This window comes from Mirounga angustirostris, unplaced genomic scaffold (assembly GCF_029215605.1).
Source record: "Mirounga angustirostris isolate CCGP_5_RB_7025 unplaced genomic scaffold, mMirAng1.0.hap1 SCAF_7, whole genome shotgun sequence".
NCBI lineage: Eukaryota > Metazoa > Chordata > Mammalia > Carnivora > Phocidae > Mirounga > Mirounga angustirostris.
In genome coordinates this window covers 112,607,132-112,630,552 of record NW_026991715.1, presented here as the reverse complement: position 1 = coordinate 112,630,552, position 23,421 = coordinate 112,607,132, and the positions used below count along the sequence as shown (strand labels likewise).

Below are 23,421 nucleotides of genomic sequence, written 5' to 3'. Positions count from 1 at the left end.
AGACTTTCTCCTCTGTCCAGGTCTCCAGACCCTGCAGCCTGACCGCTCTGCCTCGGCTTGTCCTTCCCGGACGCGCTTCCATCTGAGAGGCCTGGAGGCTGTTCTCCTTGCTGTGCTATGGGGCGGTGGGTGGCGGTGTGTGCAGGGAAGGACTTGAGATGCCCTCAGGGTGGGCCTTTGCCCTGAGGGAGGCACTGGCTATTCTCTGAGGATCCTTAGGTCTAATTCTGGGCTTTCTGACTCCAAGATCCAGGAGCCTCTGAGGGCCTGGAGCCCAGGATCCTGTGCTGTCCTTCCAGGGTCCCCACAGACGTGGCAGAAGTGGATGACTGGGCATCACCCAGCGTAAAGGCTCATGGTCCCTGCCTCCGCCCCAGCTGGGTAGATAGTGGGATTCCCACAGCCAGCAGCCTGCAGCCAGGCCCTAGGGTCGGCCTCACTTCTGGCCAGAGCCCGGCCAGGCACGGTGTACATGGGAGGGGACAGGCCCTCTCAGCTCGCCGTCAGCAGAAACCTGAGGAACACGGGGGCCAGGGTTCCAGGCGGGACACGAGGAGGGAACACAGAGCAGAGACTGCATCAGAGTCGGACATACAGTGACAGGATGGGACATGGGGGAGAGCAGTCACGATGGCACGGATGGGACACGAACAGGGGGCAGTGAGTGGGGCTGAGGGGTGGGAGCAGTCGGCCGCTCCTCATAGAAGAGGAGGCTTAGCGGTGGCGGGGCGTGGGGGGTCAGCACTCCTCGGGAACAGAAAGACTCGATTTTCCTGGATCACAAATGATGACGGTACTAATAATAACCCCGTACTGACCAGGGTCTCTCACCACGAGTAGAGTCACATCTGTCAGAACCATGTGTAGAAGCATGGTTCTAAGGCTAGCAAAGATGGTAGAAATAAGGTAGGGTCAACATTAGCCTCGAGAAGCCCCTACAAGCCCATAAAGTACAGTATCTCTGTTCTCCAGCCAGCCCATCTTCCCTCCAACTAAGCCTCCGATGAACGTGGTGGTTTCTCCAGGGACCACGTTGTAAGAAGAATACGTACTTCCCCACTGGGGCTGAACATGTGTTGCTTAAAGGAGCTCATGGTGTGATTCCCCAAGGCCCAGTCTGGTGCAAGCCTCTCGTTGGCCCCACCTGCCCTTCCCCCCCTTGCACGGACGGCAGAACTGATGACACAAGTCTCCAAAGGGTGGGATGATGGGGCCCGGCAAAACCACAGCTTCTTGACTTGGGGTCCAGCATCACTCGTAGTGAAACACATGACTGGACCCCAGGCCGGCTCCCCAAATCCCGGGCAGGTCCCCTGGTTACTCTCATCTTCCAGCTGGACTTTTCTCCTTCTCCACCCCCAAAAGGGGCAGGAAGCTGAGCTACAAAGAGACAGTCTGGCCAGGAATAGCCTTTGGGTCTCTCTTCATCCACACCCGAGCCACCCTGAGAAGTCACTCAGGGTCCATCCTGCTGCTACAGGAAGGAGTGGCTTTTTCTTCAGCCGTGCCCACTGGTAAGCCCTGCAGTGACTGGCCACCATGTTCCGCGATGTTCTTGACCTCAGACAGCCTCTGCCTCCTGGCCTCGCCTGGAGAGGAGCCAGAAGAAAGCTTCATCCCAAGACCCAGCCTGAGGGAGGCCCTGACCTCACACCCGTGGCTCTGTGTCAGCCCTTTGCCAGGGCCAAGCGAAGAGCCAAGCAGACGGGGTAGCCCTCTGTCTGCCCCCTCCTCCTCCACTGACCTGGGCCACAGCCCACTGGCCCCGGTGGCCTCTGCCCTGTATCTCCCAATTATGATTTTTTCCAGGGAACCCAGCATCCCCAGTGTCTCCACGCTATGGCCGAGAGGGCCCCAGCTGCTCCAAACTGGGCCACCCCCAAATCGCACATCCCCCCATTACCCTTTCCAATTAGAGAGGGGAGAGAGTTTGATTCATGGATAACCCAAAACAGCAAGTAAGCCGGAACTCAATTCTGGATGCCGTCATAGCATTTGGGATAAGCGGGTGTTAACTTTATCAATTGGGTTGGCTTTAGATCTGTGTTTCCAAATACTTCCTTGATCAAACTTTGTTTTTAAGAGAAATCTTACTTGCAAGTCTAATCTAGAAAACATAATACTGGCTAGCATCTCATGAGCATGTATCCCGTGCCAGCTAAATCCTCAACACCCATTATCTTCCTTCATCCTCACAAGCAGCCCTGGGAGGTGGGAATCCCTTTTACCCTCATTGCCCGGATGAGGAAACACAGGCTCAAGGGATTCAGATACTCAGACGAGGTTTCCAGCTGCTAAGTCCAGCCTGGCTCCCTTAACCACTGCGATGTCTGTTACACGGAGCTGTTCTGGCTATAGTGGGCACGAGAAGCCCAGAACCTTCTCTGCTCAGCCTCCCCCTTACTATCCCACTCTACCCCATCTGCTGCTAAGGGTGCCTCCCCAAAACCTTCAGGCTCCAAGAAGTTCAGTTTGAAAACCACTGACTTTGGCTGATAACCAGATAATTATGTGTTCCTCAAGTACTCAAGATGAGAAGGAAAAGTGATTAGATAGGGTTTTGTTGCCTTTTTCTTTTCTTTTCTGTTTTTAAAGCTAAAATCTTGGAAATCATGGAGTCCACACCCCTCCCACCCCACCCATTGTACCTATGAGGAAATTCAAGCCCCCAGAGGGCTCAATGCAGCAGAGAGGCCCAAATCCTGGCCTCAGCCAGCCAGCCCAGATCTCCTCCCATGCAACCCTCAAACCAAAGCCAGTGGCCTGAGACCATAAATACTGCTACATGAAGCCATGAAGCTACCAGCCCACCTGGGTGGCTGTGTTTGGACTGTATCCCACACCATCCAGGGTCCTGGGCACAGCCCAGCCCTGGGGTCCTGGCCAGGCAGGGCTCTGAGCCCAGAAAAAGGCAGGGTCTCAAGAGAGGAGAACCCACAAGGCAAGCCAGTGGCAGGGGAGAAGGGAGCCGCAGAGAGGGGGGCCAGGCCCCAGAGAGCAGAGGGAGAAGAGAGAGGAGGGAAGGAGGGGTCAGCGGGATGTGGAAAGAAGTAGCTCGGGCATCAGGGGTGGGGATGGAGGACAGGCCTGGGTCAGGGGAGGAGGGGATTCTTGGCACCGAACTGGCCAGCCTTGACAGGGGTAGGTGCCTCTGGATCCCAAAGCCAAGAGGGGTGGCTATCCATCCTTCATGGGCTTTGTGGGTTGGACTGGGGTGCACACTGGGTCAGGGGCCCATTCCAGCCAGCCCACACTCGGGAAGGAGGAGGTCACCCCTCATGATCAGCTCTGTCTCTTCTTTGTACCTTCTCACTTTCCAGTCCTCCCATCCCAGAGAACCACAGAAATCTCCTTCAGACCTGCTCCTTTCCTTGTGGCGACCCCCCCAACTCCAGGCCACCTGCCTCTCCCCCTCCCCCCCGCCCCCACCAATCCTGGGGACAGCCCAACTGCACGAGTGACCACATCTGCCCAGAACACCGTCAGCAAGGCCTGAGTCTCGCCCCAGCCCTGAAAGCCAGGCCCTGTCGGCGGAAAGGCTGCCAGATGCAGGCCCTGCCAGGCTCCCGGGGGCTTACCTTCACACCATCATTCTTCTTGTTTCCTCCACTCTTCCCTCCTGCGGAGGAGAAAAAGTAGAGGGTTACCAACACCAGGCAGGGCACCAAGGCCCACAGGGTGAGGAACAGCAACATCCGTGGGCAGGCGGAGGGCACGGAGCCGGCTCAGTGATCTGGGGGACACCTCCTCCTTCTGCTCCTCCTTCCTCCTTGGGGCCTGGACTGCCGGTGGCCCGCGAAGGGGGCCTGGGCTCCCCCGTCCTCAGCAATCTCGAGTGTTCCCCTCTGGCTCCATGGGTTGCAGGAGGTGACCCACGCGTCCCAGGCCCGTGGGGTTGCTGTTTCAGCCTGGGGATTCCCTCTGGATCCCAGTCACCACCGTGCTGGTGGTGGCCAACCTGGAGGCCTGGCTGCCTGGCCCAGGGCTGGCCGCTCCCTCCCCGCCCCAACCCGGCCCGCTCTAATTTTAGCCCCATGCTGCTGCCGAGGTCATGTGTCAGCCCTGCCTACTCACTCCGGACAGCTGCGAGCCTTGTTTTGCCGGTGAGAAGAAGCAGATGCCCCACTCTGGGGGCCCACCCCTGCCAGAGCGCCCATCCCCTACAGAGGCCTCCCTACCCTCCAACTCTGGAGCCCCATGCTAGGCCTGGCGGTGTCCGTGGTGGCTGGGAAAAGCAGAGCAACGGCTCTTAGGGAGGCCCCACCTCTGCCAGTCCTCTTTCCCTCCCTCCTTGCCTCCTGGCCAGAGCCCTTGGTGAGGACGCAGCCAGGAATTGGCATGAATGCCCAGCCCTGCCCGACCTGGTATCTGGCTGCTTCCGACCTCAAACAGATGCCTTACGTTAAAGGAGACAGGAGATCGCTAAAGCACTTAGCATAGCACTTGACCTGTATGCAATAGATGCTCAGTAAATGGTAGCCACTGTAAGTCCTTCTCATGGTGCCTGGGGATGGCGAGCCTGGGAAGGGGGGCGGCTCGGGACACGGACACCCCAGAGGCTCAGAGGGACAGGCTCATGCTGGCCCAGCCTCCCAGTCCCTCTTACAAGTCCACCTGCGACCCCTTCCAGGCAAGTTTCCCTCTTGCAGAGTAAATGCAGGGGTGAGTGCCTCTGGATCCCGAAGCTGAGAGGAGTGGCTGTCCATCCTCTATGAGCTCATGGGCTGGGCTGGGGTGTGCAGTGGAACAGGGGAATGGTCGCCCCTCCAGCTTCAAGGGGTCCCTCTCAGCTCCAGCCCACAACCACAGGACTGAGGGTCCCATGAGGTCACACGTTCTGATTTTCAAGAAAAGACAGAAATTTGTGTTGTTCTGTGAAATCTCCTCATTTTTAATTGCTGGAAACTCTTTTCAAAAACCCCACTGTTTTATGTTTTAAAACACCACTGGTCCTATAAGCCCGTCAAGAGATGGGAACTGACCCACGGGCACCATTTTGTGAGCTCTGGACTAGAGTTTCTAGGGGCACTTCAGAGGTTAAAAAAAGACTCTGACTGTCCGGGTGGCTCATCTTTCAGTTTGAGGAACTGCAGAATCCTTGTGTGGGGAGAGAGTGGGAAGGCAGTTCTGTGCCCTGGGGCAAGCCCACATCAGAAGTTCCCGAGTTTTCCCACCTCTGGGTCTCCTTCTTCAGGCTGGTTAAATGGGCAGTGGCCTCTCGGCAAAGTCAGAGCTATGGCTTGCCAGAGCCGACCCCTTGCCGTGGAGCCAGCCACGTGTCCACAGCAGGCCTGCCTGGCCGGCCCCAGTCAGAGGGCCCCTCGGGTGAGCTTTGCTGTATCTGCTCCGCGGCCCTGTCAGCTGTCCGGTCTCCCCAGAGAGGAGCCCCTGGCAGGCGCTGGCCTGGGTGCTCTCCAGTGTGCCAAGGGGAGCTTCTTGCTAAGCCCTGACACTTATCCTTTCCTTTTCTCTTTGGGGCTGCATGCTGCAGGTCGTTGTGTACTCCCCGCCTTAACCAGCCGGCTCCGGCCCAGGCCAAAGGCTGGCTCCCTGGCTCCCTGCTGACCCATCTTGGTTAAGGGCACTTGCTCTGGGGTGGCTCAAAGCTGCACTAAAAGCAGGCTCTGCCTCTCTCTGCCTAGCCACAGCCCCCACTGCCTTGTCACGAAGGCCACCTGAGCGAAAGCATGGGGACTGCTTAGCACGGGGCTCAGTACTGGCGGGGAATGGGAATGTTGCTATTCCCTGGGCCTGGTTCAGTCCTGTCTGGACCTATACCCCAATATTCGGGAGGCCTCCCCGCTCAGGCTGGCCCAACCTGAGAACCCCAGCACTGCTGTGAGGCTGGGAGCCAGACTCAACCTCTAACCCTTCCTCATAGGCCTTTCGCTTGCTGGCCTTTCGGCTCCAGCCACTTCTGGGTGCAGGTGACTTAAGCCCCCAGTCTTAGGGTCCTCTGTAGCCCTCACTCTCAGCAGGCCCCTGGCCTGAGGCCCCACGGATATCCGACAGGACAATGCTCCCAACAGACCTGTGCAGGGTGTATTTGGGACTTTGCGGTCCCACCACCTACCAGAGAAGTTCCTGGTAGCCAGCATAGTGGTGAGGATGGCTCCCTGCAAAGATAAGGAGGGGGTGTGGGAGACAGAAGGTCGGAGGTGAGGGGGGGAGAGGAGAGACAGAGAAATGGGATGGGAGGGGGGAGGGGAGGCAGGCGCTGTCTTCAGACACAAAGCCAAAGCTTTCTGCCTTGCCCCTCCATTTGCCCTCACCCCACAGCCAGGAGACCATCCCTGCCTCCCTGGGGAAGTCGGGGTGAGCTGGGCCTTAGCTGGCACAGCTCCTAGAACAGGGCCATCCTAGCAGCAGATATTAATAGGTTCCACTGTCCTGGCCAGAGGTGGTGGAAGGGCTCGGGGACACCTGTCAGTGGGGACTCCTGAAGGCCAAGGACAATAGACCCTGCCCTCCTGGGCCCCCTTCACCCTCCACCAGGGCGCTCAGTACCTTGCTTCATCACTAGTTCATCTTTCCCGGGGCTCCCGGGCTCACAGCCGAGGAGGGGTGACCTAGAGAAACTCTCCTGTCTCAACAAGGGGCCTAGGGGTTGGCTCTCCTGGTTCTGACGCTCTCTGACCTGGACCCTCTCTGAGATTTCCTCTGTGACCACTCCCGGTGGGGGGTGGGGGTGGGACTTAGTTCTCCTGGCATCATGCTGGCCTGGCCACCCCTTTGGCCCATGTCCCCTTCCTGGGCCACCACGTCAGGCCTGGGAGCAGTTGGTGGGGAGTTTCCGAAGGAGCTGGGGCCTCAGCATCTGTCACTCAGCGTTCTGATGACTTCTCTGTTCCAGCAGGCTGGGTACTCCTCAGTTACTCTTCCTACCTGTTCATGGGGTCCCTGGCAAGGTCTAGGTCAGCAGCTATTACAGCCTGGGAGCACACACCCCTTGCTCACGAGGCTGGCAGCTCCTGGCCCACCTGGGTCCCACTGTGGCTTCCTCTGGGCCCCTGTCCACTCTCTTGGCTTGTCTTCTCCAGCGCTCGGCAGCAGGGCCTCTCACCAACACTGGTCTCCTGCCCAGCTCCATCTCAGCCCCTAGACCCTCTTGCCAGCCACGCCGAAGCACTTACAGTCCCCCTACGGGGTCACGCTCATGCTTCCAGACTTAGGCATGAGCTTTCTCTCTGTCTGGAACGTCTGTCCACTCTGTGCAGCTAATACCTGCTTATCCTTTGCGGCGTCCAGCTAAATGCCGCTTGCCCAGCAAGGCTTCCTGGAGTGCTTCCCTGGTCCTTCCGGACCTGGTTCAAGGCCCTGCTATGGTCACCCCCGGCCTCGGGGTGTGCCCCGTCCCAGCACTCACCACTCCCCCTTACTGTCCCAGGTCCTTGTCTGTCCTTTCCACCTGCTCACTCCCCAGCCCAAACAGTAGGTGCTCAGCACATGCTTGTTGACTCAGTGAAGGAGAGAACTCATGAGTGAGGCTCTTGGCCTCTGCACAGACCCAACCAAGCTACTCCATGTCCGGGGGCTACGGAGGGGGAGGACCTGTTACCTTCAGTTTTCTCCTGGCATTGAACTTCTTCAGGCAGTCCACGGTCTCCTGTCTGTGCATGCAGGAGGCCACAGTGGAGCGGTGCTGGAGGAAGTAGGGAGAGGTCTGTGAGTGGGAGGCAGGCCCGCCCAAAGGCCCTTCAGCGGGGCATCTTGTGGAGATGTGGTTGGCATCTTTCGGGGAACAAAGCTTTGTTCTAGGGGACGTTGTAAATGCTGTAGGTGCTTAGCATCCCTGGCACCAGATATCCCATGCTAGTACTACCCCTCGTCGTGATGCCAACACAGAACACCTCCCATTTTCGTCGTGATGCCAACACAGAACACCTCCCATTTCCACTTTCCCTGGAGAACCGCGGCAGGGCAGCATCTCTGGATGAAGCCCCCTTGATCCTATGCTGGGTCTGATGGGCCAGGGGCAGGGCCAGGACTCCATGGGGGTCTGGACCCTGAAGCTGAGAGGGCCTCCTGGAAAGAAGGGCCCTGCGGGGGAAAGCTCACCGAAATCCAGGGGTGCTTGAGGGCCTCAGCGGCCGTGATGCGTTTGGATGGGTTGATAGTCAGCATCTTATTGATCAGATCCTTGGCTTCTGGGGTAACAGTGTCCCATTCTGGTGACGGGAACTGGAAGGGGCAGAGGGGCCAGGTTTGCCCAGCCTACCCCAGGCCACCCCTGCGATCCCCCAGCCCCTGACTGGCAGGGGAGCAGGCAGGGGTCCTACTGTCCATCCACTGGGCATCCACAACCAGGAGGAGCTGGGATCCTCAATGCAGGGACCCCTCTGGAACCAGAAGAGGGGCAGGGTCCTTGGTCCCCAGGACAAGTGAGAGCAGGAGCCAGAGGGAAAGGAGGCCTTCCTCTGTTTTTCTGATACTGTGCCTTATCTCGGGAGCAGGAGGCCAGTGATTAGGGCCAGACTTCAGAATCAGAAGGCTGGGTCCAAGTCCTGGCTCTGCCTCCTGGGCTGTGTGACTTTGGGCAAGACATGTGACCCTCTAGCTGCCTCTAGAGATGTTGTGAGGATTAAATATGATACAAAACACATAGCACGTGGCGTGATAGAATCAGCCTTATTGAAAAGCAGAAGAGCTTGGTCATTAGAAGCACAGACTCTAAGAGCCAAACTGCCTGGGTTCAAAACCCAGCTCTACCATTTCTTAGCTATGCAGTGAGGACAGTTATTTAACCTCTCTGTGCCTCAGCTTCCCTATCTGTAAAATGGGGATAATAATCATACCTATGTCCTAGATGGGTATGAGGATGAGCTCTAATAATATATAAAGCATTTAGAAGAGTGCTATGTTAGCTATTATTATTATTTGTGTGTGCATTATTATTTGCAAGAGAGAGAGAGAGAGGGTGAGAGTCTTTAGCTTCTGGGGCCTACTTTTCTGACCTCCGGGGCCGCGCATGGTCAGTCCTCAAGCTCCACCCGCCCACAACTAAGGAGTGGCAGGGGGCCTAAGTGGGTTGGGAGGGTGGGAGGGCGGGAGGGAGGCACCTCAGGTCTCTGAGCTCGCTGGGTGCTGGCTTTCACTGGAAGGGACTCAGGGGATGGCAGGGAGGCTGGAGAGAGGAGGGACACTCACATCATAGGCGCCGGCTTTGATCTGTTGGTACAGGCGGTGCTGGTCCTCATCCCAGAATGGGGGATACCCAACCAGCAGGATGTAGAGGATGACCCCTGGGGAGAGGACCAGGAGAAGCCTCACCCCCCTGTGAGGAGGAGCGATGAAGAGGGGACGGATGGGAAAGGAGAGGGCACCTGAGGGGTAGGCGCCCAGGGGGATGAGAGGGCTTTGGGATGGACTCACCACAGGCCCACAGGTCCACAGGCTTCCCATACGGGTCCTTCCGCAGCACTTCCGGGGAGAGGTATCCCGGCGTCCCTGCGAACCCTGCTCCCCAGACACACAGACGGGCAGACACACACACAGAGGTTGGCACGTAAGCAACCCAGGGCAAGGTCCTGCTGGAAGTGGGATGAGGTTTCCCTGGAGATGGGGAACACATGCCCCGCCCCCAAGAGTGGGTGGAGGGCAGCAAAGCCTCTAGATCAGGGTGGACAAGTGCACAGGGCACCTGTCACCACCCCCACTCCAGAGCCTATGGCAGAAGTCTTTGGGCAATCCCAGAGTCCCTCCCGTGGGGTCCTGCCTCAGCGTCACACACTAACAGCCCTCCTGGTGGCACTCTAGACAAAATGTCCTTGCCGTGTCAGCTGAAGGCAGAGCTGAACCCTTGCCCACTCCCCACCCTTCTGGGAGCTGGTCCTGGGCTAGTAGGAGGCCTGTCCCCAACTCTGGTTTTGCCCTAAGTCCCCTGGTGGGTCTCTCTTCCTTCGAGGCCTCAGTTCCCTCATCCATCAAATGAGAGATTAGGGATTCCTCCCTTTACCACCTCCCAGCAGTGTGGGAAGAATCGCTTGAAATAAACAGGCACCCCAAGTACTTGAACAAGGAGTCATAAGAACAGTTACTATTTATTGAGTGTGTGTGCTCAGCCTTGGGCCGAGCACTTCCACACCTGGTCTCACTGACTCCTCACACAGCGCTGAGCACCATGCTCTCATCATCCCCTTTTTACAGATGAGGAAACGAAGGCTCAGCAAGCTGAAACATCACATACCTCCTAAGTGGCAGAGTCGGAACTTGAACTCAGAGCTCTGATTCTTAACCACTGATCAATAGTGCCCACTGAAAAGGTTCCCCAGCTAGCTGAAAGCCCTCAATTATGCCAAAACCTCTGAGCACGCTCTATCATCTGAGCTTAAATCCAGACTCTGCCCCTTTTACCTCCCCATGAACTCTTCCAAGTTTCTCAGTCTCTGTTCCTCGTTCGTAAAGTCGGGATAATCAGCTCTGGAAGCCACAGAAGCCCCCAGCCAACAGTCGCAGTGTGTGTGCATGTGGAGAAGCCATGTACTGTTTTAAGGATAACCACGTCCCTGCACCTGACCTCTATGGGGACAGGATGGGCAACGCCCACTGACCAGAGGCTGTGCGGTGGGACCTCTGCTCACGGAGCTCTGGCTGGTGCAATGGCAATCTCCCGCCTGCCCCTGCTTGGGCAGGGGGCTCCTAGAGGCCAGTGTGTCAACACAAGGCTGGCCCCCCACACCCCTGCCACCCCCTGCCCCCACTCACCGAACCATGCTTGCTGCTCCCCTTCCACCTCTATGGCCAGACCAAAGTCCGCCAGCTTCACCGCAGCGCCCTTGAGCTTGGAGGCCAACAACAGATTCTCCGGCTTCCCAGGACCAGAGAGAAGAGTGAAATGGGGGAAGAAAGAGCCAGAGGACAGTGAGCAGATTCAGAGCCTCACCTCCAGGGAGCCTGAGCCTATACGAGGAGCAGCTGGGCAATCCAGAGTGCCCTGTCCCCACCTCCAGTCCCAGCCACAGGACCCTGCGCTCCAGCCCCCAGAGAGGGGACTACCCTAGGGCAAGACCTCTGTCTTCGGCAACAGGAAGATCCTTTCTCCACCACCCGTCCCCTCCTTCGCTTCTCCTCAGGGTTTGGGGCTGAGGCTGATGCAAGCGCAGGGAGTTGGGGAGACAGCCACCACCACATAAGGAAAAAGGAGAGATATTCATTGTGCCCCTACTATGTGCCAGCCATCGGGCTAAGTGTTGCGCATATATCATCTCGCTTATCACCTCAACAACCTTTGGGGCAGGCATTATTATTCCCTTTCTCCACAGCGGCCTTCCTACGTGCCCTGAAACAGTCACGCTTGTTTGCACCTCAGGGCCTTTGCACTCCCTATTCCCCTCGTCTGATTTGCTCCTTCTCCAAGCTTCACAGAGCTGGCCTCTTCTCTTCATCCGCTCTCACCTTTGTGTCACCCCCTCAAAGAATCCCTCCATGACTATCTAAAGGAGGAGCCCCCAGGTATCCTCTGTCTTAGCAACTTGTTGCTACCTTCACAGACATCACCACAATTTGTCATTTTTTCCCCCATCTGTCTATGTGCTTGTTCATTATCTGTCCCCTCTATAGACAGTGAGCTCCTTAGCTGTCAGTCCACCACTATATCACCAGCACCTAAGGCAGGGGGCAGCACATAGCACACTTCATAAGTATTTGTCATACAGATAAAGATGAGGAAACCAAGGCTCAGAGAAGTTAAGTGACTTGACCAAGGTCACACAGCTGATAAGACACAGAACCAGAATCTCTGTCTGCTGTCTTCTGCTGGGTGTGGAGAACAGGAAATCCCCCCACACAGACCAGAGGGGGTTTGAAATGAATTCTGCAGTTGGATGGCCCTCGCCTCTGACCCAGCTCTGCCACTTCTATGCTATGGAACTTGGGCAAGCCATTTTACTTCTTTTTTTTTTTTTTTAAGATTTTATTTATTTATTTATTTGACAGAGAGAGACAGTGAGAGGGAACACAAGCAGGGGGAGTGGGAGAGGGAGAAGCAGGCTTCCTACTGAGCAGGGAGCCTGATGTGGGGCTCGATCCCAGGACCCTGGGATCATGACCCGGGCCAAAGGCAGACGCTTAACGATTGAGCCCCCCAGGCGCCCCAAGCCATTTCACTTCTCCGAGCTTTAGTCTCCTCTCAGAAAAATGGATAGAGCCCACCTCATGGGGTGGCGTACGGATCAGTCGTGATAATCCACGTAGAGCACTTGGCAGTGGCCCACGGCACATGCGTGATGAGCATTAGCACTCACATTCTCTGCTTGGGGTGGGGTGGGGGCACGGGCTCTGTGTCCCTGGAGACGGCCGGTTTCCTCTGACCCCCTTCCCCACCAGGACTTCGAGAGGGTCCCACCTCTGACCTTGCACTGCCCGAAGCTAGGCGGGACCCAAACAAATATAGCTCCTTCTGCCCCTCTTGAAGGCCTCTTTTATCCTCTGGGGACTGCGTTCCCAATGTGTCCTGGGTCTTGGTAGCCGTCCTGCCCTGATTTGATGAATATGCCGCTAATTAATCTATCCAGAGTGGCCTAAATTTGTGCTGCCTGTCCTCCTGTCTCCTCACATGCAGGGGCTGTAGCTATAATGGGAACAGGCCCTCTGGGAGAACTGCCCCGCCGTCTGGCCAGGACCCTCCTGGAGTGCACACTTGCCTGTGGGTCTAGACTGAGCCATAGGGAGCTCCCCTGTGAGAGTCGGAGGTAGACAGGGCTTCTGGACAGAGCACTGCATCCCAGAGAGGGACCTGGACCTCCTGGACGATGCCCAGGGAGCATGCCCAGAGAGGCTGTCCAGGCTGAGGAGGGCCTGGAGGGCCCGTCCGGTGAGGATGGAGGAGAACGGCCTGCAGAAGACTGGGGAGGTACCACAAGTGCCTCTGGGGCCCGGGCTGGAGGCTTGATCTGTGTGGCCCCAAAGGGCAGAACTGGGGCTCACAGGCCACAGCAGGAAAGATGGAAGGAGATATTCCCAGTGGCTCAAGGGGCTTCCCCGTGAGAAGTGAGTTCAGAGTCACTGAAGGCCAAAAAGCAGAGGTTCAAAGGCACCTAGAAGGGGCTCCTACAAGAGCAGGAACTGCACTGAGTGGCTTTTTGGCCCAGACCGCCGCAGGCCCAGGGGCTGGGGTCAGAAGGCCAGGGCTCCATCCTAGCTCGGGTACAACTGAACAGCATAGTCTTGGGCGAGTCCCTTAGAGTCTGTAGGCCTCTGTTCGCTGCTCTGAAAATCAGGGGGCAGTGTTATGAGCTACTGGCCTCGATGCCTTGAGGCTCGGCAGAGGGGAGCTAGGAGTCTGTGCTGATCAGGCTACGTGGCTGGCACCAACCCTAGATCACACATCTGCCTAGGCCTGTTCTTCTCCTTCAGGCGGGAAGAGGAGGGACTCCAGGAGCCCCAAGGCCTGTGTTTCTTCTCCCCGCATCTGCCAGCGACCCAGAAACAAGAAACGCAATGTTTCTGTGCACCAGGCGCTGTGCTGTCGCCTTTGACAGAATCAGCAACCCCGAGCAGAGGTTGCCATGGCAACCCACCATGAGGAAGCTGAGGCCCTGCAGCTAGAGAGTGGCCTGGCCGGGACCTGGACGCCGCCAGGGCCAGCCTGGGTGGCCTAACGACAGCTTACCTGGTCTGGCCCAAAGCAGGTGGGCCGGGGTATCAGGAGACTGGATCCCAAGCCTAGATACTTCTCCATGCGCCCAGTTTCCTCATCTGAACAGTGGGGTGATTATTCCCCACCCAGCCCAACTCAGGGGAATTAAAGGGATTCTGATAGTCCCCCGGGCTCCCGGGGGCGCCGCACCCTCGGATGAGTCACTCACCTTCAGGTCCCGATGCACCACACCCATCTGATGGCAGTGCAACACGGCCTCTAGGATCTGCTGGATACAGTGACTGGGGAGAGAGAGGGGAGGGAGCTGGGAAGCCAGTGGGGGAGACGCCCTGCGCCCCCCCCAACCCCCCCACCCACCCCCACACCATCGCCAGGCTGCACCCGGCACTCACCTGGCATCAGCCTCACTGTAATACTCCCGGGCCACAATGTCCTCAAACAGCTCCCCACCGGTAACCCTGGGGAGACAGGCACAGAGTCACCCTCCCACAGAGTTCCCCGGTGCTGCCTCTTCTGGAAGAGTCTCCAGGAAGCTAAGGGCGGGACCCAGGGACCTCAGAATCTCAGCCCAAACGGAGGAACACCAGGGGCCCCGAGGGCGCCTCCTGTCGCAGCCCTCTTCCTGGCTCCCAGCCCGCCCTTCCCCTGACTTCCCTCCCTCCATGACTTGCCCTTCTCTCCCACTGGGTCCAGGCTGGAGTTAGGACAGGGGGTGGGACACTCAGAGCATATCACTGAGGTTCATTAGGAAGCCCAAGGGCTGGGGTTTTTGTTGTTGTTGTTGTTTGCTTGTTTCATAGACTTTATATTTTAGAGTAACGTGAAGCACACAGCAAAACTGAGCAGAAGGCACAGAGATTTCCCATGTACCCACACAGGCAGAGTCCTCCCCATGATTAACGGTTTTTTGCAGATGGGACCAGCGTCTTCTATCTTCTACCTGTCATTTCGTTACTGTTTTTCATTCAACTGACTGGCTTTCAAAACTTTAAAATTACTCCAGAGGAAACTTTATATTGCCACTAGACGTGGAAAGCCAGCATCGCTGGCCACAAATAGAAACAAAACAATAAGACAACGAAAGGAACAAGTGTGTGTTGGCGTTTCAGGGAGACCCATGTGCACTGTTTGGGTGGCAGGCCTACAACATTCGGGAAACTTTTATCTCGGGAGAGGGAATTCAGCCCAGCCTGGGGGCATTTGGGAATCAGGCCGAGGGACTCAGCTAGGTCATCCCTGCTCAGGCTGCATCTAGAGCCCTTGTACATCCCGGGGTGGGCCCAAACTCACAGGTCGAAGATCAGGTAATGGTGTCCCTCCTCGGAGATGCTGTCGTGGAGCCGGACTGTGGGAGGGGCCCAGGCAGCCAGTTAACCCGGAAGCACTGCTTCCCACCCCCTCCTGCCCTCTCACCTCACCCCTCCAACAGCCAACATGCCAATTTCTCAGGCCCTGAGCACAAGCCAGGTAACAGGTGCTTTGACAAATGCAAGTGAACGATGGCTCACTGACCTCGGGCATCATCAAAAGAGGCCCAGGTTTAAAGATGGAAGACCCCTCCCTGCTTTGGTCAAAGTTTGGCCTCTTCCTTTCTCCAACCCTCGGCTTCCTTGCTGGGCAGGCTGGCATCGTGGAAATAGCCTGTGGCTCGGATCTCCACCACGTGCTAGCTGTGTGGTTTCAGGAAGGTTGGGTGCTACACCTTTCTGAGCCTCTCTTTTCTGGCCTGGACAATGAGAATGAAACTCCTGCACCTGCAGGCTCGTTGTGAGAATTCCACGAGGCACACAGTCGGTGTTTGCCCAGTGCCGGCCCTGGGAAAGAACCCTGCTATGCATCCAGGTGTGGATAAGAGAGCGGGGTTGGTGGGAGGACCGCAGTCCCTGAGTTGGGCATGCTGAGAAACTGTCATCTCTTCATACCCCACTTACCAAGAACAGGGGCAAGACTCCCAGGAGCCCAGAGCTCCCAAAATTACCCCCCTGAGATTCTGGAAGGAAGGGCCCAAGGCCCAGGGCTGCCTCTGGGGGGCTGTACCCTGCCAACCAACCGCATTTTCTCCCAGGACAGCTTCACATCCTTCCCTGAGCCGCAGCCTAAAAACGGCTACAGAGTGGGGTACGTGCTCAGAGAATCAGGATACGTCATACAACGGAAGATTCCACAGCTGTTAAAATAATACGGCAGTTACGTATCCCCTGGTTCAGAATCTTCTCTGAATTATGTTGTTTGACAAAAAAGCAAAGTGCAAAACAGTGTGCACGGTACTTCTTAAAAAAGATGTAGTTAAGCCTGTTTATGGCATAAGCCTCTCTGGAAGGATACAAAAAGTGGGCACTGGGGGACCTTGGGGAGGGGAATCGAGAGAGTAGGAGTGGTGGGTGAGTGAGACTATGTTTTCACTGTGAGCCCTAGTGCCATTTGAATTCTGGCCATGTGCATATATTTCTGACTCAGTATTGAGTCCCTTCAATGGCATATGGTTCTCCTATCTGCACGTAAAGTTTGAAGAGGCAGGCGTCAAATATACCAGAGTATATCTACTACTGGACAGGGGAGAGATAACCAGAGATGGAGGAGGATAGGAACATAAATTTCTTTAAAAGATTTATTTATTTAAGTGATCTCTACACTGAACACAGGCCTAGAACTCACAACCCTGAGATCAAGAGTCACACACTCCACCAACTGGACCAACCAGGCACCTCGGGAACACAAATTTAAATTAAAATTTTTTTAATTCTTAAATGATGATATGTATTTCTAAATGACTGGTATTTTAAATATATTTTATTTTATTCTTAAGTAAGCTCGACACTCAATGTGGGGCTGGAACTTTTGACCCTGAGACCAAGAGTCACATGCTCTACCCACTGAGCCAGCCAGGCGCCCCTGTTTTAAATATATTGCAAAGCAAAACTAAAAATCAGAGTACATATTATATGATCCTGCTTTAATTTTTTAAACAACATATCATTATAAAAAAATTCACACGTACACTCAAGTGAACACCCATCTACCTACCACTTAGGTTCTATCATCAATCCTTTCTTATACTTGTTTTACTACATTTATTTTTTTTTTTATTTTTTTTTTTAAGATTTATTTATTTATTTATTAGAGAGAGAGAGCATGAGAGGGGGGAAGGGCAGAGGGAGAAGCAGACTCCCTGCCGAGCAAGGAGCCCGATGTGGGACTCGATCCCGGGACTCCAGGATCATGACCTGAGCTAAAGGCAGTCGCTTAACCGACTGAGCCACCCAGGCGCCCTGTTTTACTACATTTCTAACCATTCCTCTATCTATTCATCTATTTCAATTTTTTAATGCATTTCAAAGCAAAGGTATGCTTGGTTTTTGACATGTATATGTGTCTTGAAATGAGCATCCTGTATATTCCGTACGCCGAATCTGACAACCCTAGATTGGTGCCCTGGCCGGCTCTCCTTCTGTAAGCCGGGCCAGCCATCCTGCAGCCTCTGCGAGAGGCGGCTACTAACAGCTCACGTTTACTCCCCTTCGCTGGAGATTTACCCTCTACTGCTGAGCCGCCTTGTATACGAGGTTACCTGCAGCCTGCAGCCAATGACGGACTAACTCAGGAAGTCAGCGTCCATGCAAAGGGCCAGTCTCCTTGTCTTAGGGAGGGACACCCCCAAAACAGGATTTATGTTCCAGAGGCCTCCCCACGGCATCCTGTAGACACACCTGGAATCGGGTCAAACTTAGGCTTGACCTGAGGCCACATCCTTGGTCAATTCCTCCCCGTTCTCCATCCTGCTTCACCCCGTCTCTTGCAGGTCTCCCCTGGGAGCACACGCTCAATAGATCACAAACATCTGAATCCCTGCCTTAGGCTCTGCTCCTAAGAAACCTGACCTGAGACAACATGTAGAGAAACACTTGAGAAGGTACAGACACATCATGTGTCATACGGAAACATGTATCATACAGTATTAGCGCTAAGTACCAAGGTTATAGAAGATACTTCAAAAATTGTCTTCTCATTGATCTACAATAAACTTGCATTCTTAGTGTATCAAGATAAAGTTTAAAAAAAAAAACCTTTCCGGGAGCCTGGGTGGCTCAGTCGGGTAAGCCTCTGCCTTTTGCTCAGGTCATGATCCCAGTGTCCTTGGATCAAGTCCCACATCCGGCTCCCTACTGAGCAGGGAGCCCGGTTCTCCCTCTCCCTCTCCCCCTCCCCCTGCTCGTGATCTCTCTCTCTCTCAAATAAATAAATAAATCTTAAAAAAAAAAAAAAAAGGGCTGCCCTCTAAGCAGCCAGACAAGGGGGACACAGGCTGGATTCCAGCCCCCACCTGCATAAGGGCACTGGGGTGGCCTTTAGTCCCTGAGAGGTGGCACCATCACAGCTCAGAACCCAGGAGACAGGACACATAAAACCTCTCCTCCCATCAGTGAAGGCTGCCCTGAGAAAGAACAGTCCAAAGCCGAAGAGGAAAAGAAAGATTCAAGAGCCATCACAGGGTATGAAAGAGTCTCACCACCTCGTAGAGATTGACACGTCTGTGGTCATTGAGCTAAGCTGCCAGTTTGTGACTTTTTATATTGCCAGAGATCCAACAGATCTGTAACCTAGTTTTCATTTATATAGCTGGACTCACGAATTTCTGACATTCCTTTCATATTTCCAACAGTGATTAGTTTTTTTTCTTGGAAATTGAAAGGTAGTGCTTGCTGCCCTACCCTCTGCCCGCTGACAGCATACTCCTGATGCCCCCGTGGGAAGCTCAGTGGAATGGCTGGGAAGATGGGCTCTGTAGTCAGTCTTGCTGGGCTCACCTCCCAGATCTGCCTCCTATAAGCTGTGTTAACTTTGGGCAAATTAGGTAGCCTCTCTGAGCCTCCTTTCCTACCCACAGTGGTAACCCACTGGCCTGCTGCAGGGGGTTAATCGATGATGCTTGCAAAGCCTTCAACACAGTGCCCGGCTCCGGCAAGAACTTGACAAATGTAGACACTGTCATCTTCCTCATTGACCAGCCTCACTTCTCTTGCCCACTCCAAATCCCCTGCTAAACTCTCAGGGTGTCCCCTGCTCCCTGGGGTGGCCTTCGGAGTCGGCCCCATCAGCAGGTGTGGGGCACTGACCCTGTCCCGCGTGCACAGCATAGTTGGACCCTCCTGTGCTGAGCCAGGGCCTCCCTGACCTGGTCCCCCCAGGGCTGCACACCAACCACACATGGGGAGCAGCGAGTAAGCCTGGTTAGAGTCACCGAGCCGCATGACTAGGACTCAGTCTAGCACTTCCATGCACAGATTCGCCTCTCAGGTTCTGCATCCACAGCTTCACCTCTCTGCACTTCTTCGGGCAGATTATCATCGACTTAGAAGTGAGATGCTTAGAGGCTCAGGAAGCAGCACCTTCCAGGGCCCTTCCAGCCCTGAGATAGCTTTGGGGTTCTTCCCCAAATCCTCCTGGTCTGGGGCTCAGCTCTGCTCTCCACGTCCCTGTGCATCAGCCACTCCAACCCCAACCCCATCCCCACTCCTTCTGCCCGTCCTCAGCCCCCAGCAGAGGCCTTGGCATGTGGTGGGGCCCCAGATACCCTTGCCGTCAGGTGCAGGAAGGAAGGAAGGAGTAAAGGCCTCAATGATGATGACGATGAAGTGCCATTTCTGAGACTTTACCACGGGCCAGGCTTGTGCTAAGTGCTTCCCTTGCAATTTCTCATTTAGCTCACCCAACAGCTGTAAAGGGTGGCTACCTCGATTACCCTCATAGCCCGCGCACGCTCCAACACCTGTGAATGCCGAGCTGGGATTGGACCCCAGGTGCAAACCCCATTCTCTTAACCACCACGTTAAATACAGCGCCCCAAACTGGTGACCGAACATCGTGATGGCTCAGAGGAATGAGAAGCATATGGAGGTTACGTTTTCGGGTAAGGTCGTTTGGTGGGAAGGGGTGGACTGAGGAAAAAGGGGAACGGCACTTACCTCGGGACTGTCATGGTGCTATGCTTTAATTAATCATCACAACCCTATGAGGAGGGTATCATTGCCATTTTCCAGATGAGGAAACTGAGCTTCAGAGTGGTTCAGCAACATGTCCAGGGTCACACAGCAATCAAGCAGCAAACCCAGGATTTGAGCTGCAGTCTGTCAGCCCCAGAGCTCATAAGGTACTGCTCCCCATGTATGGGGGGCAGGGGAGGGTGGAGGACGCAGTGTGGAACTGAAACCACCGCGTGGGCAGCAATACACACACTCCCCGCCTCCTTCCTCTGGGGCCGCCAGCCTTTCTAAGAACCATGGGACTTTGTGGTCGGGGCTCCCTCCCCACCCCTCCATCACAGTGCTGGGCAGCTGGAGGCCCCGAGAGGGCAGGAGCCGCCCAAGGCCACACAGTGAGTCTGCCAGCAGGCCAGGGATCGGGGTACAAGCAGGGCTGCTGCCCCCCCTGGCCGCCTTGCTGCCCCTCCTCTGATTCTGGTCCTGGAGCTTCTGGCTGCTGTCTGCGCAGTTCTGCTCCCCTTCACAGGGCCCAGGGAAGGGGAGGTGCCTTTCGGGTATAAATAGCAGATGGAGATGCTTCTCTCCAGCAGGAGAGTTAACCCTTGGGGCTCTGGGCACAGAGAGATGCTTCCTTCCCAAGGGCAAAGGCTTGGTGGCTGTCAGAGTTGGAATATTCCTTAGAAGAGCATCTAGGCCTTGTTCCTCAAAGTGGGATCTGAAACTGCAGCCTTGGCATCGCCTTGGAGCGTGTCAGAAATGCAAAATCTTGGAACCCACCCAAACCCGCTGAACCAGAATCTACCTTTTAACAGGATGCCCAGATGATGCAGAGGGTGTCTCCTTGTGCAGATGGGGGAAAGTGGCTCAGAGAGGGCAGGGATCCCACCCAAGGTCACACAGCCATTCCCTGACAGGACTATATCTAGAATCTGCTCTTCCGCCCCTCCCCCCACCCGCCCCTGGCCACACCACCCCAACTCAGAACCCTGATGGGCAGGGCTGCAGACCCCCAGTCATGCATGGGGGAAGAGGGGAGGTCAGGCAGTGATGCGTGGTCTAGGCCCAGCCTCTCCAGCCTCTCCCCGGCAGCAGGTGCTCAGTCTACCCTGGGGCAGTGGCCACCTCGGAGCCTGCCTCTGAGGGGCAGGCAGGCTGCTGGTCTAGGTAGGTGGGCAGGTCATAGTGCCAGGCTGACTCAGCTTGGGGTAGGTTTGGGGAGTGGGCCGTTATGGTCAAGGCCACGCCTGGCCTATTTTTGCCTCTCTCGGAGCTTCGGAAGTTTTCCTGAAACAGCTTTTCTGAAGGAGGCTGCCGGCAGCGTGGGCTACAGGAGGAAGGGCCCCTTCTTCACCTTCTCCCCAACCAAGCTGGTCTCTGAGAAATGTGGAGACCATTAAAGTCACCCCCTTTCCCATCACTACTGCCACCATCCCCAGAGAAGAGAGCAGCTACCCCCACCTGCCCAGAAGGCCCACCAGCTCAGGCAGGGGTGCAGGGCCAGGCTCCACCCACGTCCCTCATGCACCCCCCACAGCTCACCGATGTTGGGGTGCTTCAGCAGGCGGCAGATGCGGGCTTCACGCTCCAGCTTCTGATGGTCTGAAACCCAGATGCCCAGGTGAGTCCCAGATGAGGGAGGGAACTTCACCCACTCCGTCTCTGCCTCTTCATGGCCTCTTATGCTCTGCACCTCCCAGGGCAGCCCCTGGGCCCCCATCCCCCCACATAAGCTGGCCTTTCTGGCAGGGCCCCTGGGTTCTCCAGGAAGGCGGTGGGATGCAGCAGAGGTGAGGTGGTAGGGGGCAGGGTTGCAGGGCCTCAGAAGTCCCTTCCTCTCTCTGGGCCTTGGTTTCTGGGGCTCTCAAATGAGGTGCATCCCTGAGCCCCATCTGCAGAGCCTGCAACGCCCCCCCCAGGGCAGGCTTCTGCTGCCCTGCCTCCAGCCTTGCCCCTTGCACTCACGGCGCTCTGGCCAGACTGAACTGCTAAATGGCATTTCTCCAGACCCACCCTGCTCAGTCCTCTCAGAACCACCCATGTGGTTCTCTCAGCTTGGAACTTTCCCTCTCAACCTCCCACCTGTCCTTCACTGGCCATCACCCCGTCACTCCCACCTATCCTTAGATATACCCTCTCCTGGCAGCCTGGTAGGGGCCCCTCCTCTGTGTGGTCAGGGTCCCGGGACAACACATCTCACTTTGGCTCATTGGATACCTTTACCCTTAAGGGCAAGAGCTTGGTCTCTGTTGTACCCCTGGCATCTACTCAAATGTCTGGCACATAGTAGGTGCTCAAGAAATAATTGAATTAAAGAATAAACCATTGAATGATGAACCTTTCTAAGGGAGTGTATATTTCTCTGCAGGAGAAGAGCTGTATTCATTCACAGAGGCCGCCTCCCTTACAGGGGACACAGAGAGCCCCAAATAATCTGCAGGGGCTTTACCCGGAGCTCTCGCACCTGCTTTCCAGGGCTTTTGTCCAGACCCCCAGGGAGAGAGGCTTTGTTCAGGATTTGCCCCCCTGGTCTCCCGCTCTGAGGCTGCTGGGAACAATCCTTCCCGTGACTCTCTTCAGTCCTCCCAACCACCTTGCGCTGTGGGCATCACTGTCCCCATTTTATGCACTTCTCAATTTCCTTTCTGGTGCTTTTCTCACAATTCCATAGTTAATGCCTTAATTTTAAAAACCAGAACAATACGAAGGGAGCCAGTAGAATATTTACTATGTGCCAGGCACTGTGCAGAGCACCTTTATATCCATCTCAAGTTCTCACAACAACCCCTTGAGGGAGGTGCTATCACATCCGACCTTACAGAGGTGCGTAGAAGCCAAGTACCCGGCTCAGAGTCGCACCCCCGGTGATGAGTGGCGTCGCACTTTGCACCAGGCAGTCAGGACCCAGGGCTGAGCTTTACCGTGTTACACTGCTCTCCACGCCCTGACTCAGTGCCGCCGCCTCCATCTGCCCCCAATTTCTGAATGGGCAAATCGGGGCGCATAGGAGGGACCTCACGCAGACTCTCAGTGGCAGAAGTCCGGATTAGAACTCCAGTCTCTGACTAGCCCCTTCAGAGCAGGCAGCCACCAAGGAGGACAATAAGGAGGGAGAAAGTCCCAGCCCTTGTCCCCAGGCAGCCAGCTTCCCTTTCCCCTGCCCCTTTAGTAGAGCAATCACTGGCCTTCCTCCAGGGGCTGCAGAAGCCAAGAGCAACACTGAAATGGGGCTTTTTCGTCAGCAAAGCAATTAAGTCCACTCCTGTCTCCACAGAGGGTAAGCACATCTCCCCAGCAGCAGGTGGACTAGGGGCTAGGGGAGGGGAGGTTGTCTACACTGGGGGACATCCCCCCTGGTCCCCCCTCCCTCCCAGCCTCCTTCCACATCCTCCAGGATGGCAGGAGGCCAATTCCCACACAAAGGAGGGGCATCTCCATCCAGAGCTGCTGAGGGCCCTCAGTGGACTGAGGACAGCTGGACACTCCCCTAGCCCTACAACCCTGTCCCCCACTCCACCCATCCCCAGCAGAAGAACCAGAGATCAGGCTGGTCAAGTGGGGCCTATCAGAGGGGGCTGGAGGCTATACATTCAGGGTACAAGGCTGGTCCAGACTATACATTCAGGGGATGAGGGACCCAAATGCAGAATTCTGATGTTTCCCCACCACGTGAGCAGCACTGAAAGGACACGCAGGTCACACAGCCTCAGACTTGGGCCTGATGGCCAGCCCTCACTGCCAGAAATGCCAGGAGCTGACTTTTTATAAATCTGGCTATCATCTTGTGCATAGTCCAATCACACCACATTGCAAATTTCTGGGCTAAAAGCATTAATTTGTTGAATT

At 55.8% G+C, this 23,421-nt stretch overlaps 1 protein-coding gene across 1 annotated transcript in view; it reads right to left on the bottom strand.

Moving 5' to 3' along the window:
* CAMK2A (calcium/calmodulin dependent protein kinase II alpha) overlaps nt 1–23,421 on the bottom strand; it is a 62,537-nt gene that overhangs the window by 18,414 nt on the left and 20,702 nt on the right. Inside the window, exons 3-13 of the mRNA XM_045902830.3 lie at nt 21,118–21,177; nt 14,888–14,942; nt 13,990–14,055; nt 13,806–13,878; nt 10,705–10,807; nt 9,373–9,456; nt 9,148–9,242; nt 8,059–8,181; nt 7,559–7,642; nt 6,074–6,116; nt 3,579–3,619 (exon numbers count right to left, since the gene is read on the bottom strand). Of these exons, the coding sequence (XP_045758786.1) occupies nt 3,579–3,619; nt 6,074–6,116; nt 7,559–7,642; nt 8,059–8,181; nt 9,148–9,242; nt 9,373–9,456; nt 10,705–10,807; nt 13,806–13,878; nt 13,990–14,055; nt 14,888–14,942; nt 21,118–21,177 (827 nt within the window). The remainder of the gene's footprint in view (nt 1–3,578; nt 3,620–6,073; nt 6,117–7,558; nt 7,643–8,058; nt 8,182–9,147; nt 9,243–9,372; nt 9,457–10,704; nt 10,808–13,805; nt 13,879–13,989; nt 14,056–14,887; nt 14,943–21,117; nt 21,178–23,421) is intronic.